Source organism: Melozone crissalis, unplaced genomic scaffold, assembly GCF_028551555.1.
Source record: "Melozone crissalis strain CALT ecotype California unplaced genomic scaffold, PUWL_Pcris_2 ptg000036l_1, whole genome shotgun sequence".
NCBI classification, from domain to species: Eukaryota; Metazoa; Chordata; class Aves; order Passeriformes; family Passerellidae; genus Melozone; species Melozone crissalis.
The window spans coordinates 3,223,790-3,247,729 of NW_026535814.1; the positions used below are offsets into that span (position 1 = coordinate 3,223,790).

A 23,940-nucleotide genomic window follows, 5' to 3' on the forward strand; every position below is an offset into this window, starting at 1 on the left:
GGTAATACATCTTTTCTCCCAAAAGGTCTTGCTTAAGAGATATGCTTTTGTGTTTCAGAAGGGAAACAGAGGGCTTTGAAGTCTTTAAAATTGTTTTACAAATAATGCCAACCCACTGCATATCAGCCTATCTCTTTACTGGGACTAAAATAAGCACACAAACACTAGGCTAACCTCGCTAAGCAACAGAAAAATCATCTCCTCCCTGCAAAGCTGTGACCTGTGGTGGTGGTGTTGCACAGAACCCCATGTGGGAAGATGTTGTTTCAGCACATGTACCAGAGGATGTGATGTACCCTGTCCCTTGGACCCAACACTTTATCATGTACCCCAGCCCATATCACCACACTTGGGAGCTGCCTCTGCTGACTGGGACATAAGCATCCAGAGACCACCACACCCCAGAGAGCCAAACCAGCACTATGGGCTACATCTGCTATGCAGATGCATGGCACAAATGCTCTCCATAGTGATTTTCTTGGACATGCACTCACAGAGATTTTGAGTAGTGTTTTTTTTTTTTAATTTTGTTTTCCCTGTAGTCATTTGAAGGTGAAATGCACCTCTCACTAAACCTATTCCAGGGGGATTTCTGATCTGATTGTGCATTTGTTCTACAAATGAGTCCTGCCCTAGCCTGCCAGTCACTCCCTTTGCATAATTTCCACAAAAGCCTGAGGGACTTTTTCATGAAAGAGGACTTGAGGGTCAAGCACACTTTAGAAGAGATTCTTCTTTTTTTTTCCTTTTTTGTGTTTCAAAGTAAACTTAAACAGCTTTAAAACTGTTCAGTATTCCCAAGCTGAGATCAGAGCCAGCACAAAAGGGCAAATTGTGGCCCAGGTTTTCAGTGTCTGAGGCTTGTTTTCAACAAGTAAAGGGACCACTCACTGCTCTTAGACCCAACACCAAATTTCCACTGATATCAGTATGCCTGGACTGAGGGTGTGAGACTCCTAAAAGAATTTCGGCAAAGTCAAATATTCAAAAGCTGTGTCATCACACCAGATTGTGCTCTGAGAATAGCAGGAAGGAATTAAATTGCACACTATAAAAATGTTAGCAACCACATTTCATTTTTGAAAAGCCAATTTATTTGTCCTGAAATAGGAGTTGATTATATCTCTTATTACTGTTACAAGAGCTTGATATATCACAAAGTGGAAGAGTTACAACATGTACCAACTCTCAACCAGGAAAAATGAACCTGATTCATAATTCACTTTGAGAATGTCTAGTTAGTCAATCAAGTGATTTGTAATCATAAAGGCTGCCAGGAATTGAATGAATAATGGACTGTACTAAAATCCTCAGATTTTCTAGTATTCTTATCTCATTATGTGACTTCTATTGCTATTTCTGATACTTATCTCTCTTTCAGCAGAATAAATTAAACTATTCATATATACTGAAAAGAATATATTTGACTATTTAATAAACAAATTGAGTGACCACTCGATGTAACAACTGAATGTGAGGTTTTTCTCCACAGAAGCTAAATCTTTAGGAAGTGGAGCTTGAACAGAAAAAAAAGCTTTTCCCTTCCCCATCTCCCCTGCAATTTTTCCTCTTGAAAGGATTTTTGGAGTAATCAATCCTACCATATATCATATTGTTACAGTACAATTTCTCAAGTTGTTTTATAACCATAGAAATTACATAATGCATATAGCATGGCATTTGTTAAAGAGCAACTGCTTTACTCTCTTTCTGTAGCTGAGAGGCATCTTTACATTGTATGCTTATTTAACAAGGAATTACATCCAAGTCTGTATTTTTACCATAGTCTGGCAGAATCAGATATTTGTAGACCGAGATGGAAACAAGACACAACCACCTTAAATATGAAACTGTGCTGAAGATGGAATTTAATATGTGTTAATCATATTCAGAAGTGCAGATTTTTAATGTTAAGTTTCTCTTCCAGGCTTTTGCTGCAAAACAAAACTTCTGAGCCCTGAAACTAGCATTAGTTCAGAAGTCCCTTGATTGCAGTTTCTCTTACATTGAAATTTTAATTTATTTTTTCCTATACTATTCATTGTTATCTCGTGCATTTCTAAACATATGCTTTCAATATCCTGACAACTGAATCAGTCAATTTTTGAGTGATTGGTGCACCTATGCTCTAAGATTCTTTCCTTCTTCCCCTATCTACAAAGCAAGTCCATTGACAGACAATTGCCCCTTGTCAATTTGTACTGATGTAATTTTTTTTTCATGGTGAGCGTCTGTGTGACAAAGAATGAATTGTGAAATGATAAAATTGAATTTATTATATATTTTTATGTTATTTTAGCCAGAAGGATTTTAAGGAATTTACTTTATTGATCATCCAGATGAGAGGCTTACACCCCCCCTATAAACTCAAAGTTCATTTCTTATTTAAAAAAAAAAAAAAACACAGAGAACTTCATCTAGCAGTGAAATAAGTGAAATACAACCTGTCCCACCCCAAAATTGGTAATGGGAAAGAACAGTTATTTCTGGAAGTTTTGGATCAAGCTTAGAAATAAACTTGAATTTAGAAAAGCAGGATGTAATTAGCTAAACTGAATTATAGACAGGGTGGTGTTCCTACTGTTGTAGGCATTCCTATGCTATTTTGTAATGATTGCAAGGGATCACTGTATGGGTTTTAAACCTTCTCTAAAGCTGTTGTCATTTCTAAGGGACAGCATCAAATCAAATGTAAATTACAACTGAAGTTTAACCATGAGCAAAACTCATGTTTTAGGATACTTTTTTATTTCCGGTGAAAACATAACATTCTGGTCTGTGGAAATGCTCACAGATCAGACAGGGTGCCATTGTGACAGTGGATGAAAAAAATAATTTGAAAACCAAAATGGCAACTTTGAAAAGACAATATTGACTCAGTTTAAAAAGCTGAGAAAAACTACAAAAAGAACCATAAAATCTTGGGTAATTTTGTCTTTACTATTCAAATGTTAGGGAAGCACCTGAAAGCATTTCTCAGAAGACAAAAAACAGTTTTGATAGAGAAGTATCATAGTTAATTTTAATGTTTTCTCTGACTGCTGAAATAATTTCAAAAATTATTTAAAATCCACAGATGATGGAGTGCACAAGGTCAAGATGTGTTGTTAGTGCAGTGTGCAGTGTGGACTAAAACTATGCATTTTTCCAACTAATGTCACTGTCATTGTTTCTAGCTCAAGGAGTTCCATAGCAATTAGTCAAGAATGTTCATGTTGAGCTTTTCAAAAATAAGCATGAGCTTGTGACTAGAAAATGTAATGGCTGTCATGTTAAAAATCAGTGGATTTTGAAATAAGACAACCGTACTTCCATTCTAGTACCAATACACAATTACGATTTACTAGTGATGGTCTTCTTGATATATTGGAACACAGTAAAGCTGAAAAGCTGATTAGAACCAAAACTGCAATTTTTAAACTTCCTTTAATGTGGTATAAACTGAAAGAAGTTCTGGAGCAGCTAATTTTAATAGCTACATAAAGTACTGGAACTATCTATCATCCCACCATTTTCAATATGTTGCCTGTGATCTTAGTAATGAGATGCTAGAGTGGTAAGCCCCATACTTTTTACTTACTTGGAAAAAATGAATTATCAATACAGCAGTGGCTGTAAAATATGAAGCAAGAAAGTCCTACTCATTCATTTGGAGTTTTAATTCACGCTTTGTGTGGCAAAACAGGAACTTGTTACTCATTGAATGCTGAGTTCTAACCAGATTGAATTATGGTATTCTTTCCATGGTTCTGCAAACAGCAAAATTTTGATCTGCAATACAGCAACACCTAATGCAGGGGGGTGAGTTTTACTGCTGCTGTTTTAAAGCTTCATAATAGCAGAGGTAAATGTGTAGGCAAGAGATCTACTCCCAAATGCTGCTGAGAAGTGCATGAGTGTTAACCCTTTGTATGAATTTCTAGATGAATTTAAAACATATAAATTTAATGGAGGAAAAAATCAATCTACTTGGTGGGAGAGCATGTTTCCAGAGAAATAATGGTGTCCAGTTCTTGGGTACCTTGCTATAACATGATATTTCTTTCTAACTCTTCACCTGTCTATTTGAACTAAATGACTTAGAGGTGAGCTGAGAGCAGCAGTACTGATGCCCTTTAGCACCTAACTTCCAGCTTTCATGTATCCAGCAGTTCTCTACCCACCTATGCATACAGCTATGAATGCACAGCCTCCAATACTGCAGGGAGGGGAAAGTTACTCCCTACTGCTTTAGGGGGAAAAAAAATTAAAATAAAAAAGTTACTCCCTGCTACAAAGGAAAAAACTATCAGAGCTTTGGCTAAATTTTTACCTTTTCAGTCAGGATCTTTTCTTTTATATTTTCCTGAAGTTGGGCCAGGGTCTAGTAGTTGCTCTGTACAAAATATATGAACCTTTCTTAGCAACGCACAAGTCCCCATTGTGTCCATCAGAAGGGAGTTCTTTCTTTCTCTCCCTTGCAGGTTTATTTTTCTTTATATCTTATGATTCAGGCTGACCAAAGCAAATATTTGCATATTGCAGGGTTTCAGCACTGCTAAGAGCAAGTCCCATACTCTTACAACCTGTGAGCCATCACACTTAATGTAGTAAAAAACTACCTTGACTGGAAGATTCAATTCTAAAACAGCTGGTCTCACTTTTGTCATGAGTCCCTTATAAATATGAATTTTAAGTGACAGATGAGACTTCAGGATTGCTCTAACAAAGTGTTTTGATCAGCCCTTAAAATGTCTGTTTTCAGAAATGCACTGAAATTGCAGTTGCTTCTGCCGAATTCAATGTTATAAGAGTTAGACTGATACAAAAATTGGATGCGACCAAAGTCAGATCCAGAGTTTGTATTTAACCCAGCAAACCCTAGGAAACAATCAGCTTGTGCTTTCTTAGCAAAAAGAATTCATACTTTAATGAAAAGAAAGTTTGACAAACATTATTCATCACTACTTCTTCTTTTTGTTAGCTTATGGGATGAGGGAGAAATGTCTTTGGGACCAGTCTCTTCCAAATTAGCTAAATGGGAATAGATATGCTAAAGTACAGCCAGTCAGAACCCCACAAGGCCACAAAGCCCCATATGGGCAGAGTCCAAGCAAAACTCTACTTATGTGCAAATCCAGCATTGGCATAGGTCTGTTTTGTCCAAAGATGAGCCAGTCCCAGGGCCACAGCTGAAAACTGTGCGTGGTCTGTATACACCAGAACTGCAGGGTGGAGCATGCAGATTCCGGCACATCTGCACTTGATGCCAGAAATGGGAGCTGAGTTTTTTAAAAGTGCCTCTTAGCAGATGGAGTGGATGCATCTTAGAGTGGCTTTTCCCCACTCTAGTCTGTTTTTCTCCCTGGTGGGGAGTGCTTCTTCACACAAACTTCTCCCGATCAATAGCGTGACAGCCCTAATGTATAGTTAGTGTGTGTGAGGGTCATACAGCTTGTCCCTTCAGTAGGCATTAATCCTACTTTCAGAACTATGCGAGAGGTTAATGTTTGCTAATCTAACAGACTCTGTTTCTTTCCAGATCTGAAGGGATGAAAGGATGTGAGCTTGACTTAAGCGTTTTAAATTTGGTCTGTGATGGATTCTGCCTGTTTTATTACAAACTGGAGGAATAGGGGTGGAAATCTGTCTCTGCTCCTAACTCAGACTTTCCAAGCCAAGAATATTGTTATCATTATTAATCAAGAGCATAACTTTCCTTATTGCCTAGCAAAGGAGCAGAAGGATTCCCCTGTGTAAGCTGAAAAGGATTGACAAGGAGAAAGGAGCAGAGGGAATGGGAGCGTTTGCTTCCAAGCAAGACAAACTCTGCCCTGAGAGCCAAGCCTCCCTGGGGCTTGGCTGTCCAAGCAGGAAGAATGTGAACTGTTGCATTTTGTGCCTTTATTTTCAAAGTTACTTGACAGCGAAAAGCTATCTGGAGTGGGAATGCCAGGCAGTGGGAATGCCTGTGTTAAGCCAGAAAAGTGGATGTCCCTGTTACACCACAGAAGCCTTTGAAGGAAAGTTTGCGGCATTCCCCAGGATAACAGCATTTCCCAGGCTGCCATGCCAGGAGGCAGCCACCCTTTTCCTTCTGCAGGCTAACCCACACTGCAGGGTTTCCCCAGACAAAATAGGGATTTCAAGGGATTCCCAGAAGCGGAAACAAGAACGAACTCCTTATGACTACTTTTAAAGTTCCTTTGAAACCTGCCAGGTAGAAAAGGGAAAGTTAGACTTGACAGACCACAGAGGGATCGCATGCAAGAAAACACAAGAACATTACTCAGGCAGGGAAGGCATATTTTCTTGTGGGATGACAAGGAAATCATGCTGTGACTCTAGTACTGGTATTTGGATTTCACCTGAAATTACAGAAAATTAAAAAAGAAAGTAGTAGGCTAACGTCCTCCGAGAGAGGAAGGGAAAAAATAGTCGGGCTGTAACTTCAAAATTTCCTAGATTTGCTATGCAGTGGATCTGTACTATCCAGTACAATAAATTTACTGTCCCTTTGAAAATAGTTATTGAACTACACTCATCACAAGTCAGATAGAAAGGTAAAATAAACATTTATCTGCTCTCCATGATATCTAAAAGTGCTGGTTTTGCACGACACAGCTTTCCACAAGCCCAAGGTATAAAGACAGTAGTCTATGATAGTATTACGCACTAGAAGCACCCAAAGTTTAAAACTTTTGGAGACTAAATCAATACAGTATTTAGTGCTGCATTGTGGAAACAAACAGAAGAGCACAGCTGACCTGTCTCTGCTGCAGATAAAGCAGGTCTGAAAAGAGCAGTGCTGTGGTCAGAGTAGCAGCAGCAGATCTCACTCTCTTCCCCTCACGGTTCCACAATCTGCACCAAAAGGAGTGCCCAGCTCCCTTTTTTCACCACAGGTTGACACTTCAAGGTCTGATATTTTTTTTATCAGATTATCCTGAAAACATGCAGATGAATTGATCTGGGAGATTTCAGTCCCATCCACCCCTACACACATCAGACCAGCAACTTTGGGACCTGACATAAACTACAGCTTATTTAATATCCCAGACAGGTAGATAGACAGAAAATTGATTCGAAGTAGGTGGTCTGGTGATTTTAAGAATGAACCTTGAAGTTTATGCAATCCTCCTGTAATTCCTACCCCTGCTGTTTAGCATGAACAGAACATTTCTCTGTGACCATCTAATGCCCACTGCTCACATCCAACTGCTTGTTGAAATTGCTCTTGAGACTAAGCAACTCCCACCAAGACACGGTAACTTTTTTTAAAAGGGAAGTGGTGAAAGGAGAGAAGATGGACTCATTTAAGGAATTAGTGGCTCTACACCATAAGCAAAAAACTTCTTTACAGCTTCCCTGGGACTTCAGGATTTTGTGTTTCTATTTTTACAAGAATGGGCTGATTTGTTTTAGGCTGTTACTGTCTATTACTGCTCAAGTCCTGGAGAAAGGTGGGAAGCAGAGAATTCTGGCAATCTGCCTAAAGAGAAATCAATGAAACAAATTAATCCTTCACCAGCTGCAATGACACAGTAATCCATCACTCAGAGGTGCTTTTATACACGAAATCAGAGAGCAGAGGAAAGAGCCCTGGGGGACATCACAGACAACAACTTACAATAATACTGGGAAAATACTAAGGAATCAGTTTATTTAAAGAGGATAGATTTCAGCTGTTTGCCTGTTTAGTTTTATATTTTTCTTCATGCTGCTGCAAAGCTCTAGGCAGATGGCCCTACCTGCTGAGCACTAGCTACCCTGATCCCCTCCGTGGACTTCCAGGAGTGGGTGTGGAAATTATTCTTTTTACCCATGATGGGCAAGTGGCTGAGAAACTGACTTTTGGAGGGGAGGGTCGCTGAAGGTCCTCCGGGCTTCGCAGGATCGGACCCGGCAGGCAGCAAGTGCCCTGATCCTTTCCCACTTCTTCAGCTCCATGGGATGCATGTGGAGCAGGGTAGGGGCGCAAGGAGTAGCCCGCTGTCCACGTCCTCAGTTGTCACCGTCTGTGAGGGCGGAGAGGCTGGGCAGAATCAGACCCGCTCTCCCCCTCTATCCTCGCACCCCTTTGCGATCCCCCTTTAGGGAAACGGGACCTGGATTTGTCGATACCATCGGCAGGTGCTTAAAAATCACTTCGTGGTGTCCAAAAGCACACTTTCCCCCACCCCTCCGAGGGAGGGGGGCTGCTGGGAGCGACACCTGCTGCCGGTCACGGGCGCCGCCTCCATAAAGCAAAAAACAAAAACAAAACCACACGTGGCGAGGCGGCAGTGCCTGCGCGGTCCAGCTCCCGCACCCTCGCCGGCCGTTCTTCTCTCCCCGTATGGATGTGACTCCTCTTTCCAAAGTGGGACAGAACCGGGGGCATCACCCATCCCTCAGGGCGACCTTCCGAAGGCGGTGGGAGACGGGCAGGACTTCGGCAACACGCTGAAAAGTCAGCGGAAAACTCGTGAAATGGCGAAACTACCGAAACTGGGCCACCGGGACGCTCTCAGGAGGAGCGCTTCTTTATTTTAATTTTTCACTCCTCCCTTTATAAGGGCAAAAAGGGGAATTTGATAGCCCGCTTCTCTATCGGCTTCGCTACCCTGCACACTTAGGAGTCATGTTTTATTCCGAATTTCCCCTACTTTGAAAAGGCTGATAACGTAAGGATCCAGTGATGCTGCTGATGTCGGGAGAAATATGCAAACTGGGGAACCTAAATGCTGTGAACAGACATGCGTCTAAACAGGAAGATCGCCGTTGATGGAGTCAGTCTGTTCCTAGGAAAGTGAAGAAGCACCGAATTAAATTGCCAAGAAAGGGAAACAAAAGTTTCTACAGCGTAACTACATTACTTCACCTATACTATTACCTTTCATATGACCTCCTGAAAGAAGGCAGACTCAGTACAACCTTCATATTCAAAAATTGGCTGCGTTTAGGCCAGTGAATCTGGACTGATTTAAAAAGGCTTTTTCATCCTCCAAATCAAAAGAAGTCATTAGACGTTTTCTTTTTTAAATGTCGCTATTCCCTTCATTAGATACTCACACACTTAGTGAACTTCTTAGTGTCTGGACCATCACTTTTGTGGGGGTTTTTCGGGTTTGTTTGTTTGTCTGTTTGTTCTGGGGGAGGGGAGTGGGGCCGTGGTTCAGACTGAAGAGGATTCCACTCTTGTACACTTATTTTCTGGGCGTATGTCATTCATTTTGCTCATTGGAATGCCTCCTATGGAGATTTCTAGAGGTTATCGGTATTCCTGAAGGCTCTATGTGAAAAGGGAGCCTCGCGAACCTAGTCTCCCGGGAAGAAGCCTGTCAGTGATCTCCGCTGAGATGGCAAGCATTCCCAGCCAGCCCAGGCGGATTTCGGAGTGCTGATCGCCTTCAAAGAGTCACTGGGGCCCTCTTGCCCTTCTGGAGACACCGCCAAAGGGAGACTTAAGTTTGGAGGAGAGGGAAAGGAAAAAAAGTAAAGGCGCTTCTACCTGGTAGCTCGGGAAGTTGGCAAACAAAACAAACCCCGCAGCTCCAGCAATTCGGGCTCCCCAGCTCGTAGTGAGAGGCACACTGGGGGCGTTTCTCGGATTAAGCGTTTATTATAAGTGTGCTTCCTGCCTGCTCGGCAGACCTGCCCCTGCTAGCCCTGGAGCCTCGGAGTTCCGCAGCCCGCAGCAAAGCTCAAGCGTGAGGAAAAGGACGCGAGCGGCGTCCCCCAGTTTGCCATGGGACAGGAGGTTATCAGCCCGCGGGATAGCGGGGCGGGGTGCCTGAGAGGCTCTGCAGATTATTGACGGAAACACGCTGGGTGAGCCAGCCCTTCCCTGGGCTGGCAGGAGAAACCAGGGGCGTCCTGCTTAATTATGTATAGCCTAATAGCAGGTGGGGCTTCCCACGTGTTTTGCTGCTAAACCTGCGACCTCTTCAGATTCCCCTCGGCAGCGCTTTGTGCCATTTAAGCCCGTCTTCCTCCTGCTCAGACAGATTCAGCCGTGTGCTTCATGTGTCTCTCTCCCTGTATTGGCTCCAAATAAACGGATCATGAATGTAAAACTATCCCCCCAAGACATATGACTAAGAATTGTCAAGGAGACTTTGGTCCACTATCTCTGTCTATTATGCCAGTCACTCATCATGATCCCTTGTGGTGTGTCATACGTCATGATGACACTGATTCATGACACAGTTTAATGCTATTCAGGGATGCTCTGGCATAGCGCAGCATCCTGCCCCCACCCCTCACTTTTGTAGCTGGTTACAAATGCATCCTTTACATCGTCTCCAAAGGATCATTGCACCCCCTAAACCAAAAGCGACCGTCCCAGATGCTTTCTGGTCAAGTGTGCACAGCTCGGGGTTTCTAGGTATTTTACTGTTTAGGAGTGGGTTTGCCTGACGTCTCTGCCTAGTTTTTGCCTCGGAACCTTCGGCGCGGTGACTGTCTTCGCCGTCCCTCCACTCCCAGCCTAGGGCTAAAGGGCAATCCCAGTTTATCTCGGAGGTCTTTGCCTCCTGCCTTGCGTTGGGCGCTCGGCACTCCTGACATTAAACCGAAAAAGATGCCTGTCCACACATGAGCTGTCTATTCCCCTTGTGGGAGAAAGTAAGAGTCTCCACGCTGAGCCCTGGTGCGAGAGGCCAGCGGGCGGCCGAAGGGCGGCGCGGAGCGGGGCTGGGTGAGGACCAAATTCGCCTCCAAATTCTCCACCTCCGTGCCCGCTCAGCACGGGCAGCCCCGGGCTCCGAGGGTGCGCGGAGCAGCATACGGAGGTCGGTGCAACCTCGGGACTCTGGCCGCGGGGCTGCAGAAGGGATGCAAACAATAGCGGCTGCAACACCTGCGACCCACAATGGTGCTGGAATTTGTGCAGTAACATGGAGTAGTTGCTCTTACCGCTTCCAGAGGGAGCTCAAAGCTGGAAAATCAAGGTTAGAGTCCTCCAAACTGTAAACATTTTCCACAGAGCGCGTCCACAGTGCAGGCAGATGGACAGGGGGACGAGAGAGAGAAAAAGAGAGAGAATTCTTCATTTGTCTCAGAAGGGACTTTAAGATTCATTTAACATCACGTGATTAGGGATAAAGATTCTGTCAATGTGTAATCATCTGTTTAGCTGCAGCACAGGGCTGAAAAACTTCTACCTGTGCACGGTGGGAAGAAACACGAGGGTGATGCATGGTCAGCAGAGATCCAAGGTGCAATAATTAATTCGCTGCAGACCACTGGGCTATTTTGCACCGCGTAAAGTCTGCCTGGAAATAGCGATCTACTTGTGCACGTCCACGCAAGGATCTCACGCGTGTTGCAATGGAAGGTATTTGGCTGCATGTGAGCACATGTGACACCTGTCTGCAGGATTTCGGGGCTTGGGCTTGTGTGATACACCCCTGTGTGATATGCCCAGCCTGTAGCATGGGATGTTCACCTTGCTCTGCATGTTTTCCCTCCATGTGATTCCACACGTGTTTGTGTCACGTATTATTAAACACGGACAATCCCACTCCGCGGTTCGCAGTTCAGCAGCGGCTGACACTGGAAATTTAATGCTGACTTGGAAATGCCACACACAGCTTATGAAGGGCGACAAGCATGCAAGAATGGCTGGGATTTAGGTCTGGGCAGAGAGATTATTCTATAGGGCGCTGAGCTAGACCAGTGCTCAAGAGATCAAAACCTACCTTCACCCTCATCCTCACCCTCGCACTCCTCAACATCATCCTCCAGCCTGCTTCGTGCCCACCCCGTGCTGCCCCGTCACCTACCCAGCCTGAATCTCAGCTCACACGTACAGACGCTCGCACAAGCGGTCCTTGCCTCCTGTTCCACCCAGGAGGAACTTTCCCGCTCACCATCTCTCCTCCCACATTCCTCCCCCGGGAAGGAACCTTTCCCTGCCCCTTCGGTCCCCAAGACTCTGTGAAGTGTCACAATCTGCATATAAACCACCGGGAATAAGCGACAGGTTCGTTTGCTTCCGGGAAAACAAGCAAGTAAAAATATAGAGATGAACCCAGAGCTTTATTGCTCTGTTAGCAGCGAGACAGCCTGTACTTGTAAAAGGCGGGGGGAAAGAAGACGCTGTGTTACAGAGCCACCACCACCGCCCCGACAAGTCATTACGCCTCTAATCCCCCGCCGCCCCCGCAATTAGCCGCACCTCACGAGGGTGCTGCTCACGCTCAAATTGCGCTGAAAACTGAGGGATCCTATTGAATCTCAGCGGGTGCCGGGGATGGGGAGTTCCACTCAGACGGCCCCGAAAGCGCCGCAGGTCCGGGGCCAGCGCGGCAGCGGAGAGGAGAGGAGCGGGGCGGGGGGCGGCGTGCTCGGGGCAGCGCGGAGCGGAGCGCGCCCGCGGAGCGGCCGGGGCGGGCGGCGGCGGAACCGCTTCGACCCGGGCATGACCCTCGGTGCGCGACGCCCGGGAGACTGCTGTTGCGGCTGCCAAAGCTTTTTCCTTTCTCCGCTTTTTCCCCCCGAATTCCTCACCCCTCACTGGTGTCTTGACCCACAGCACAGTCCAGCAAACAATTCTGTTTATGTCCTTTACAATAGCAATTTTATGCGGTACAATGCGACACATACAGCAATGAATATGCATAGAGAGCTGCGAGGGGGCATGAATGCGTACGGCGAAATGCCACTTTCCCTACCTGTCCCTTTTTTAGCTAGTTTGAACAAAAGGCATCGCAGATGCGTTCTGTGGCACTGAATTAATTCCAGATATTTGGTACACAAACTTAGCGAGCCCAAAGGAGATTAATTTTCCGGAGTAATCCAATTAAAAGATTTTTAAACTAATCTTTTTGGGGGGAAAAATAGTGCAAAGCTGAAGAGGAAAATCGGTTTTATGACAGTGATTTATTGCACCAGTTTGGTCTATAGAAGGATGATTCCCCTTATTTTCCCTCCCACTGTGAAGTCGCAAATATACACTGAAAAATACACGTGTATATATGGCTGAATTTATTTTATTTCATTTAATTTCATTTTACTTTATTTCATTTTATTTTATTTTATTTTATGGAAAGAGTACCATCCAGACGAGACTCTTGCCCTTAAGCTCCAAGGAAGGGAGTTTGATCGTTCACAAGTACCTTAGACTTTTTAAAGGGCTAATAGATTTATGGTCTCTTTTCCGACGCCCATCCAGAGTAATTAGCACATATGTTCTAAATAGATGATAGTTTTGTGAGCAATAAAGCAATTATCCATCGCTAGAGCTGACAGTTCCTCCAAATAAGCTCCAACCAGCAGCTAATTGGAGAAGTCATTTCAGCTTCATTGTCTGCAATTAGTCCTGCTAAACTATTACACCCAAACTACCTGGTTTGAGGTTTATTTATTCATATCTATTTGCATTTACAAATGTTTGCTAAGTCACGCTTAACTTTTCCAGGAGAAGAGCCTCTCTGGGGCTTCTTGGGGGTTGGGGGGGCGGGGGCGGCAGGGAGGGAGGGAGGTTGAGGGAGTTTTGTTGAGATTTTTTCTCCTTTTGCATCCAGGAGAGCCACTGTCTCAGCGGTGCTGGCGGGCTCAGTGGTGCACAAACACGTGTCCACTCTGCTGAGCCGGGGAGATAAAATTGTATTTTCCTGAGCGGTGCAACCTAGAGAGCAGCGAGGGCAGTGGGGAGGAAGGAGATGGGTAATCCTGCTAAGGGAAAAAAAAAAAAAAAAAAAAGCCAAAAACAACCACTTTCCACCTGAGCTCTGCATTTAGGGACAGCCTGGATGACCACGCAGTACTCCACCTCACAGGTCCCTCGGTGCAGGACGAGCCCCTCTCTGTGTGTGAGTGTGAGTGTGTGTGTGTGTGAGTGTGAGTGTGTGTGAGTGTGTGTGAGTGTGTCCCCAGCCGTGCCTGGGGACACGGTGTCTCCTTGCCCCTTCCCATGGCATTTGAGGATAGAAAAGGTCTGTGGGTGGAGGGAGCCTTTTTCTGTCCACCTCCCACAACTGCCGCCTCCTCGGGGGCGAAAAAATTAAACAAGGCGATGGGGGCTGAGGACTTGTGCACAGTGAGTGGAAAAAATGTGTTAAACATCAGTTTGACGCCCCATCGGATCTTCAAAATATACATCGCCTGGATTTCTTCTACTTAATTTAATCCTTATTCGACTGTGTTTCCTTCTCGCCATCTATTTACTAGAAGTCCCAGCAAAACGTACCTCGGGAGAGAAGAGGGGGGTGACACACGATGGCGAGGGGAGGACTTCATTTGAACCTCTAGACTTAAGCAGGTATTTAGCAGGGGGGCACTCCAAGGAGTTTGAAGTAAGTCTCTTAAGTCATGACTTCTGCCCAGGACTTGAGCTGCTCCTGGAGTGGAAAAGATTTGTGTGTCGGGATGGGAACTTGTAGCCTTAGCAACAACGGGGTCACATGAAGGAATTTTCAGCAAAAGTGTCCCAGACTGAGAAAGAAACGCCAATTTCTGAGCTGCTAGGAAGGAAGAGACAGTGCCCTGGATTGAGCCTCTAGAACAAAACTTTTTCTATTTGACAGAGGCCCCCAAGTTTGCCCACCTCTTTTTTTTTATTTTTCCCCTTAACGCATAGCAAAAAAACCAATACCACCCCCCCCCAAAAAAAAAATCCAAAAAAACCAAAAAACAGACACACCAGCCTTGGCAAGATGATCCCCAGGAAGCTGCGGACACCTCCGTCGGTGCCTGCCTGATGTGCGGAGTTGGTTGCCCGCCACAGGGCGACTGTTCCTTGGGGTCACCCACTCCCGGCGGCCCGGACTGTCTCTCAGTCCAGGTATCCGCAATAAGAGCAAATTACGAAAATTCAGGAGTCTGAGGGTGAGAGAGAAAATAGTGTCGGGTGGACTCCGTGTTACAACTCCGAACATCACTCCTCAAAAAAGCTCCTCGCAGTCCGGGCACCGGGAAGGAGCCCCTGAGACGCTGCTTGCTCCAGCATGCCCACCCCAGAGCTCCCGGCCCGGGCAGGGCATGCCCCGGCTCGGGGCCCGGGGGAGCAGGGACAGGGCATGCCGGGGTCTCCGCGGAGCGCAGGGTGCGCGCACCGCGGGCTGCGGCTGCAGCGCTGCTCACGCTGCTCCTCGCCTGGCGCACTCAAGGGCACGCACCCCTTCGGCCAGGCAGCCCAGTGCAAAAGCATTTTCGCAGCTCCCAGAGCACACACACAGTTGTTTTTTGTTGGGTGGCTTGGTTTTCTTTTTTTTTTTTTTTTTTTTTTCATTTTCCATTACGAGCGATTAGATGGTGTCTATTCAAATTTGCTGATCCAGAGAGAAAATAGGAGTAGATAAAAGGAGATTTCAAGAGACCTCCTCGTCCTTTTCACACCAACCTGAGCCCCAGAATAGCCAAGGATCAACTCGGACAAAAGCCCTTTCCCTTTCCCTTTCAGCTTCAGAAGATTCGGTGGAAGGGGTTAACAATAAGACATATAACTCTAGACTCGTTTGATAGGATCAGGCAATTTTGTGTAACTTATTAACAGCACTGTTGGATATGTCTAGGCTTAACCCCGAGAAACGTGTGAATAATTTATTTTTAAAAAATAATAAAAAAGCCTTCACACCATAAAATATGTAGCGGTCATTTGCAGCTTTTGTATTGGGCTGGAGCGATCTACTGTGTTTATTCTGTTTCATTTAAACTTTATCTGAAGCGCAGCCCGGTCCTCCCCACGCAGACAGAATATGCCGTAATAAACATATCTTGCTCCTGACAGTTTCAATGGAAATGCTAAGGTTTATTACTCAGATCAATTTCTGATGAATAAATACGATTATATCGCTACTACTCTACCATTGCTGAGTATTTCCCGGCAAACATACTTTTGCACAGTTTTATCTCGGATGCAGGGGAGAAAGTGACATTAAATACTTAAACATCTTGGAGCCGGTCTCTGGTCTGCGGAAAGTCCAGCTCAAATCTACTCCTGACTGACTAATCCCCTCAGTAAAAGAAATGGAATCTCTGACAGGTAACTATTAAGGAAATTATTATATACTGCCGTCGATGGCGTTGTCAGGACAATCTCACGACTTACAAACTCGTTTCCAAACGTCAGCTCTTTATCAAAATCTCCAGCGCAACTCAGAATCATAAAAACACCATATTCAGCCCTAACAGAAGCTGAAAGCATAAAATACAATCGGAACTGTTCAGTGTAAAGCATTATGCTAGTGGTTTTTGTAATTTTTTTTTCTCTTTGCTTCAGCGCTCTGATCACCGCAGCTTTACTTGTGCCGAATGTAAATATTTGGTCCTGGATTCACGAGTGTGTTGAAAATTGTTCCCAGATTTTCCTTATACAGGAAAGTTTGATCTCCATCCAGAGGTCATCAGTTTCTGCTCCTGCAGCTCTACTTGGGAATTGCTATGTTTCTTTGTGCTGTTAGAAAAGTGGCCTTCGCTTTGGGTGCCTTCTCTCCCGTCCTCACACATACAGCTTTTTTGTTGTTGTTGCGTGCTTGTTGGTTGGGGCTCTGTGGTGTTTTTTAGTTTTGCTTTTGGTTTGGTTTTTACTTCAAGGCACAGATTTTTTTTTTTTTTTTTTAATTGGGGAAAAAAAGGCTGACTGTCGGGTGCTCAGGCGTTTCTGTCTGTAGGGATAACGAGCGCCTGCTTTCTGGTTGGCACTGGAGCCCGGTACTTTTGAGTGCTAACAAATGACAAACCCCGGCTCGGCGCGGACCCGCTGCCGGAGAGGATGCGGGAGCGGCAGATTGCCTTCTCGAGGGCGTGGCGGGGGGAGTTGCGAGGGCCGCTGTCACACTGCTTTTTTGCCAATCCCGTCTAAAATAATTCCAGGGAAGCAGGCGGTGTGCGCGGAAGGGAAGGGCGGTCGCGCCTCCGGGTTAAACACACGCGGGAGGCGAGGGAGAGCGGGCACACCTCGGCGGGGTGGGACACACAATAATGCCCCGCGGGTTGCGAGACCCAGCAGCAGCTCTGGATACCGCGGGGATGTCGGCCGTGACCCCGAGATGGTGTTTCACAGAGGAAACGGGGGGAAGGAGTACACTCCAGAGATTGCGGGTTTTGTCTGGGGGTTTTTTATAAATAAATAAATAACTAAAGCAGGTTATGCGTGATGGCGTGGCCCGGGGCATGTGCGGCAGACGGGCGGAGGGGGAGTCCAGCAGGGAAAGGTGGAGGGCCTTGTTTCCCAAGCCCAGTCGCCTTCGGTGGGAAGTACTGAAACGTCCTGGGCGACGGGCTAGGGTGACTGTGATAGGGACACCGGGAGGGGGGAGAAAGACAAGCACCCGGAACGTCCAGGGTGGGATGGGCCCACCTTCGGCATCAGGCTTGCTTTAGAAAGCACCAGGGCTGGCACAAGGCGCCCCAGAGCGCGTCCCTCGGCACAGCTGCGGGTGGGTGCTGCAGGAGGCAGCGGAGGAGCAGCGCAGGGCGCCGGGGGGAGCTGGCCCCGCTCGGTCACGTCTGCCCGGGGGATGGCACTCACCGGAGACCACCTGCCCAGGGCAGCGGTGACCGCGTCTCCTCCAGCAGCACCGCCTCCCGCACGCACACACACACACACACACCATATGTTGCGTTCCTCAAGAAACTTAGTTATCCTTCAGGTCTGGCTTGGGCAGAGGCAGGAAAAGGAAGGAAAAAAGAAAGGGAGAAAAAAGGCAAATGGAGAAAAAGGCCTGTGAGGAAAAGCCCCAGCATTGCTGCTGGGAAATGAGGCCTGGCTGGGCACCACCGGTTGTGGAGGCCTGGAACAGCAGTGCCACCCCCAGCCTGGCTGGGGGCCTGGGGAGCAGCAGGGCTGGGACACACAGTTCAGACTGGGGGGTCCAATGTGACCGTTCACATTCGCTCTGCAGCAGGCCCGGCCCAGGAGAGGAGCAGCCATAAAACTCCAACCATGAAGGCAGAGGCTAGGGGGAAACCCCAGCGCAGCACTCTGGTTTTACAGCCTGTAGGTGTCCACAGGTCAGAACTGACAACGACTAAATACACTAAAAATTGAAAGCAAGAATGAAATGGTTTTTGCAAGTCAAAGCTGTTCAGTGCACCCTGTGTAAGTGTGCACCTACTGCCTTCCATCTACCCCACTCCATAGGTGTGTGCATATATATGTGGGTATATGTGTGTACGTCCCCGTGTGAGTAATTTTTTCAGTGTGTGTGTGTATGTGTATGTGTATGTGTATATATATGTGTGTGTGTGTGTGTGTGTGTGTGTGTGTGTGTGTGTGTGGTGCCTTGTGGAACTGGCAGCTGAAGAAGGCACTTTTTGTTTAAGAAAACACAGGCTATGTATCCGAGCTCCCAAATTACATGCATCCGGGCCACTCACAGATCTCCAGAGGAACTTTTCCTTTCTGCAGGGGACGAGAGAGGAACCAGTGCCATTCCGGGCTGGGTTACACGAGGAAGGAGACAGGGGTGGAGAAGAGAGATACAGAAAGGAGGAAAAAAACCCAAACAAACAGAAACAACCAAAACCACTCACTAAAGCCTCCCAAAACTCTCCCACCTTCAGATCCCAGCCTTGGACTCTGGCCTGGGGAAAGTAGCATCTAGTACGACAGAGGGAAAATTAATTCTCCAAGTTCCCAGCTCCATCTCCTTTGCACATTCCAGATCCACAGAGGTTAAAAAAGGAATCAAAGTTCATTTCCCAATTAAATGTGAGTTGTGACCGTGTCCCTGTAATTTGTTGAGGATAGGAAATGCCTCTCGTCGACTGATCTCTGCTTTAACCTGGTCAACACAGGCATGAGACTTTTATTGATGGATGCCCAGAGTCCCGTCGCCCCTCCCCAGCAGGCTACTGCACAGCCACAGGACGTCGGAGATGGATTTCTCCTCGGGACTCCCTCAAACTTCACCGGCCCTTCACCCATCGGCTATTCTACAAATCCCGTTTAAAAGCTGCTTTTCCTCATCACGGAGCGAGTGAAAACCACCAAGCGTTTCCAGCCAGACGAAGGGAAAAAATTTCTCCCCGCCGCACAACCCCCCGTTGCCCAGACTAGCGCAGTCTGAGCATGTTTTGGCTCCCTCTGTATTACAATTGTGCCCAGCCCGGCTGGGAAACATCTGATTACTGCCCCTGTAATCTGTTGACACTATCACCCAGATAAACAAGCTGCCATCGATCTTTTCATTAGGTGATCAAGTAACAAACAAAGCAGGTGAAAGAGAAGAGCGCTGGAATGCTTGCGCGTCCCCAGCCCGGCGCCCTGCGGCTGCAGCCGGCCCCGGCGCCCGGGTCGGTGCCTGCCGGACCTGCGTGGGTCGCCCTGTGAGACACGCGCCTTGTGTGGGGAGGGGAGCCGTGGAAATTCCCACACATGTTCCTATGGGGGGAAAGGGGAACGCAAGGGAGGACGGAGAAAGAACCCCGGACAGAATGAGGACTAGACGCCTTTCACTCCTCCCAAATGCCGGGATGCCCAAATGACGCCAGGGGAGGAGGTGGCCCGGGGGGGGCAGGACTGGGGAAGGTCTCCCTGCCAAGTGTCGCGGCCTTGGTCCCCTCCCTCTGCCCCGAAACCACGAGGAAGGAAGCGGCGACTTGCCTGGGGTGGCCCGGGGAGTCGGGGCCGTCGGCAGAGTGCCCGATCCGGGAGGAGCTGGGCTGCGGCTGCTGGGTCCGTCCACCTCCTCTCAGGCTTTCTGCCTCTGTCTGTGTCTGTGTCTCTCTCTCACTCTCTCTCTCTCTCTCTTCCCCCCCCCCCCCCCCCCCTCCGTGCCTCGCTCTGCCTCTTTTACTCCCTGTCTCTTCACAGTCTGGGGAGTAAAATCTAGATGATACACATACGGAGCTTGCTTTTTTGTCCTATTTAATCTTATTCGTTTCACCTTCTCACTGATCAAGAGACAGGACGGAGACTTTATTTGGAAAGAGCGAGAGAGAGGAAAGAAGCCCACTGTTGCATAGTCAATAACATCCTTTTTATCAATGCAATATACAACAGAGACGGCTTGGGCAAGGGGCTCATTGAAAATCTCTTCATTATTTCGGGACAAAATCAAGCGTTTATTCTGATCTTAGAAATGATGAAGGAATCTTTTCTTCAGGCGGCTCCCAGCCTCAGATTTCAGAGTCGACAGGGAAAGAAAAAAATATCATGATCACTATGCATCAAATTTGAGGGGTTTATTTTTTTTCTCTTTACTTTTAATTAACCAACATCACTTTACAAAACTAAATAATAACAATAAAATTTCTGTCACCTATTTAATTCACTTTCCTTCTGCAGGTTTTCCATCCACCTTCTAATCTGATTAGATTATCATAATCATAAACTTTAATGGCAGCTAAGAGAAAGGTATGGTGGCGAGTAGAGGCTCCTGGGGTGTTAGTTTTGGTGGGATTTTTTGTTACCGGGGGGAGCTGTTCAGTTTTTACAGTCTGCTTCTTTTTTGTCACATGCAGTCTTTCGAACCCAAGGCAAATTTCCGATCCCTGACAAAAGGGAAGCTGCCTCTAAGGCCGGCTTGTGAGAGAGACAGAAATTGAAAAGAAGAAGGTCTTCTCCTCAGTGCAGTTTTCTATTTGAAATAGGAAAGGGGAAATGCATTTTTTGGCAAGAGCCGGGGGTGGGGTGCAGGGCTGCAGGCAGGCGCGGGGCCCCTGCTCGCCGGGCTCCCCGGGCCGCGGCTCCGTGCCCGCTAGATGGCAGCCGGAGCCAGCGATTCCCGCTCGCCGGGCCGGGAGCGGAGGGGAGCGCGGGGCTGGGGGCACTGACACCCCCGCACCCCCGCGTCCCCTTCCCGCGTGGGGCTCCTGGAGAGACCGGGAGAGCCGGGCGAGGGGAGCGAGGGGGAGCGCAACGCGGGCAGGGCAGCGGAGGGGGTGATGCTGACTGCTCACACACCCCCAAAATTAAATGAAAGGGTAGGGGTGAAACCCCCGCGAGAAGCGTGGAGCCCTGCGGGGCTGCGGGTGGACATGTTAGGTGAGGAATGAGGGGTGAGGGATGAGGGACAGGCTGCAAAAATAGCCCGAAGTGGGATGGAAACATATGGGGATTTGAATATGTGTGTGGACTCGGCCGCGTGTGTGTGCAAGGGTGTGCATGTACGGGCGCCTGCTCCTCCGTGCAGCGCGTGTTTCCTTCTCCATCATTAACACCCCTAGAGTGGCTTTTGCAACTGGCAAGCGGAAGATAAATCCCTATTTCAGATCTGTAGGGGAAAAAAACAAGAACCAATAAAATAAAAAAAAATACCCCACACAAACAAAACAAAAACAAACAAGCAAAACAAAAAAACCCCCAACCCACGCTAACTTTTCACAGGGAGCCCATATCCATCGTGTCCTTTTAATTGCACCTTTCTGCCTATCGCAATGCATCCTCCTCTGGCCATGTGTGTCATGGGTTGGGGGGGTACAGGGGTCATAGACGACCCATACTAATCAGGTCCCAAAGTAAATAGCAGCACAGGGGGATCTCAGTGCAAATTGTGCTTGTCAGAAGAATCTCCTCTCCTTCTCTCAACTCTTCCTCTCTCCCTCCCTCCATTCCTCCCCCCTCCCATTTCCTTTCCCTTCCCTATCCGATTCAGTAAGTAGTGAAGAATTTTTTTTCATTTAAATTTTTTAAAAATAGAGGGAAAGAAAAGAAAAGAAAAGAAAAGAAAAGAAAAGAAAAGAAAAGAAAAGAAAAGAAAAGAAAAGAAAAGAAAAGAAAAGAAAAGAAAAGAAAAGAAGAGAAAAGAAAATAAAAGAAAAGAAAAGAAAAGAAAAGAAAAGAAAAGAAAAGAAAAGAAAAGAAAAGAAAAGAAAAGAAAGAGAAGGGAAAGAGAAAGAGAGAGAAAAGAAAGAGAGAGAAAGAACGCGAGAGAGAAAGAGAAAGAGAGAAAGAGTGAGAGAGAGGAAAGAAAGAAAGAAAGAAAGAAGAAAAGAAAAGAAAAGAAAAGAAAAGAAAAGAAAAGAAAAGAAAAGAAAAGAAAAGAAAAGAAAAGAAAAAAGAAAAGAAAAGAAAAGAAAAGAGAAAGCAAAGCGCGGGTGGAGGGGGGGAATTGGGGGGTAACCAATGGAGTGAAGGAGGCTTGGCTAACCTTAGCCTCCCATTTTCTCTCCCCCCAGTTCAGGGCTCTGACCAGTCAGTCGCCTTTGATTATCAGTTGCCAGCAGCCCTTCTCTTGGCTCCTTGACACGAGCTCCATATAAGGCAGCGATCTCCATAGAAACGTGTCAGTTTCAATAGTAGTGTCAAAGTTCACTATATACAGACATTCGCGCAGATCCCCCTTTCGGAAACATTGCTTTGCTAGGCTTCCCGTTTAAACGCATTCATTTTTTGGGTCTCTCTCTCTCTCCCTCTCTCTCCCTCTCTCCCCCACTCTCCCTCTCTCCCTCTCTCCCCCCCTTCCCTTTCTTGCATATTCTATTAGTTGTGTGCCCCCCCTTCATCTCCCTCTTCTCCTTCCTTTTCTTCTTTTTTCCACCCTTCCTCCTTGTGTCTTTCGCTTCATTCCTGCAGGAGAAGAGGAGAGAGGTGAAACTGAAAAAAAAAAAAAACCAAACTCGGAAAGAAAGAAAGAAAAAAGGGGGAAAGGAGAGAGAGAGAAACAGGGGGGAGGGGGAAAGTCCGGAGAGAGAGAGAACGCGTTCACATCTTAATACCGTTATTATTTTGACAATTCTTGCCTCTTTTTTTTATTTTGGGGGAGGGCTTCTCTTTTGGGTGATGAGTTTTTACACGAAATACTTTTTTTAGGCAACTAAACAAACAAAAAAAAGAATATTTTTGGGGCGATTTCCACCGTTTTTCTTCCTTTTTTTTTCCTCGCAACCAGTATCGTGCACTCTCACAGGAGAAGAACACCGAAAAGGCAAGAAAGAGGAGAAGAAGAGGATTTATTTACCGACCTACTTTGGATCTCTCTTTTTCCTGCAAGTGTCATTATTATTCCCGTTCTCTATTTTTACACTTCGCCGTGAATTCGTCTCCTCTGCGAATTTAGTCACATCCGATTTTTTTTCTGCGATTTAAAAAAAAAAAAAAAAAAAAAAAAAAAAAAAAAAAGGCGAGAGAGAGCGCGAGCGAGCGAGAGAGACAGAGAGCGAGAGAGAGCAGCTCGGGAGAGAAAGAGCAGCGACCGGCAACCTCCTCCTCCTCCTTCCCCGCCGCCGCGACAGGAGATCAAACTGCCTCAGCTCCCCGCCCGCCTCCGCTGCGCTCCCCGGCTCCTCCGCCCTGAATGGCTGACGGCGCCCTGCCCTGGACCTGGCCCCCGGACACCTCCGTACTCTGATCGCCGGCGAGCGACTCCTCTCTCGACCTCCCGCCTCCCCGAGAGCCCACACCGGCACCGGCGGCGGCGACAGCGGCGGCGACAGCGGCGGCGACAGCAGCCTCCGCGGGAGCGGCGGCGGCCGAGCCCCGGCGGCGGCGAGCGGCGAGCGGCGACCTCCTCCTCCTCCTCTTCCTTCCCCTCCTCCTCCTCCACCTCCTCCTCCTTTTCCTCCTCCTCCTCCTCGGCGGCGCCGCGGCTTCCTCTATGCCTGCACATCCTCCGCGCTCGTAGCGCCCGGACCGCGTGTGCCTGTGCCCGTGCGTGTGTGCGTGTGCGCGAGTGGGGAGCCGTGTGCCGGGCGATTGCGCGCGTGTCTGCCTCCTGCGTGTGCGTGTCCGGCGTGTTACTCTCCTGAATGCCTCTCCCGACAGCCTTGTTTGCCGTTTCTGATTTTGCAACTTGAAGTGGCGGCGGAGGGGGGGGGGGGGGGGGGGGGGGAGGACGAGGAGAGGCAGCGAGAGCCGGGGAGAGCGGGAGCAGAGGGGAGAAGCGGTCAGGCGGGGGTATTTTAAAGAGGGGGGAGCGCTGGAAAGGGCAGGGAAGGGAAGGAAAGGAAAGGAAAAGGAAGGGAGGAAAAGGAAAGGGAAGGGGGGGGAAAAGAGAGAGGGAGAAAATCCTCCGTCGCCCCCTCCCCCTCTCTAAAAAAAAAAAAAAAATTAGCAAGAGCGCGAGCGAGAGGAGGGGGGCTCGCGGCGGC

The 23,940-nt window shown here is 47.3% G+C and overlaps 1 protein-coding gene and 1 long non-coding RNA gene across 4 annotated transcripts in view; both read right to left on the reverse strand.

The window, feature by feature from the left end:
* The window catches only part of LOC128941516 (uncharacterized), a 47,370-nt gene extending 36,438 nt beyond the window's left edge, over positions 1–10,932 (reverse strand). For all 3 annotated transcript variants that reach the window (XR_008483566.1, XR_008483565.1, XR_008483567.1), the window contains exon 1: positions 10,879–10,932. This is a non-coding gene — a long non-coding RNA (uncharacterized LOC128941516). The remainder of the gene's footprint in view (positions 1–10,878) is intronic.
* Positions 10,933–19,807: 8,875 nt separating this feature from the next.
* Positions 19,808–23,651, reverse strand: LOC128941541 (protein enabled homolog). The gene is made up of 2 exons (XM_054283376.1): positions 23,197–23,651; positions 19,808–21,125 (listed from the first exon to the last, which is right to left on the reverse strand). The coding sequence occupies exons 1-2, from the start codon at positions 23,457–23,459 to the stop codon at positions 20,477–20,479; spliced, it is 912 nt and encodes a 303-aa protein (XP_054139351.1). The 5' UTR covers positions 23,460–23,651; the 3' UTR covers positions 19,808–20,476.
* Positions 23,652–23,940: the final 289 nt, after the last annotated feature.

Coding starts and splice junctions, on each gene's coding strand:
- LOC128941541 (XM_054283376.1), bottom strand. CDS start 23,459: ATGTGCAGGCATAGAGGAAGCCGCGGCGCCGCCGAGGAGGAGGAGGAG. Junction 21,126..23,196: donor GTCGCTCGCCGGCGATCAGA/GTACGGAGGTGT, acceptor TTTCCCCTACAG/ATCTGAAATAGGGATTTATC.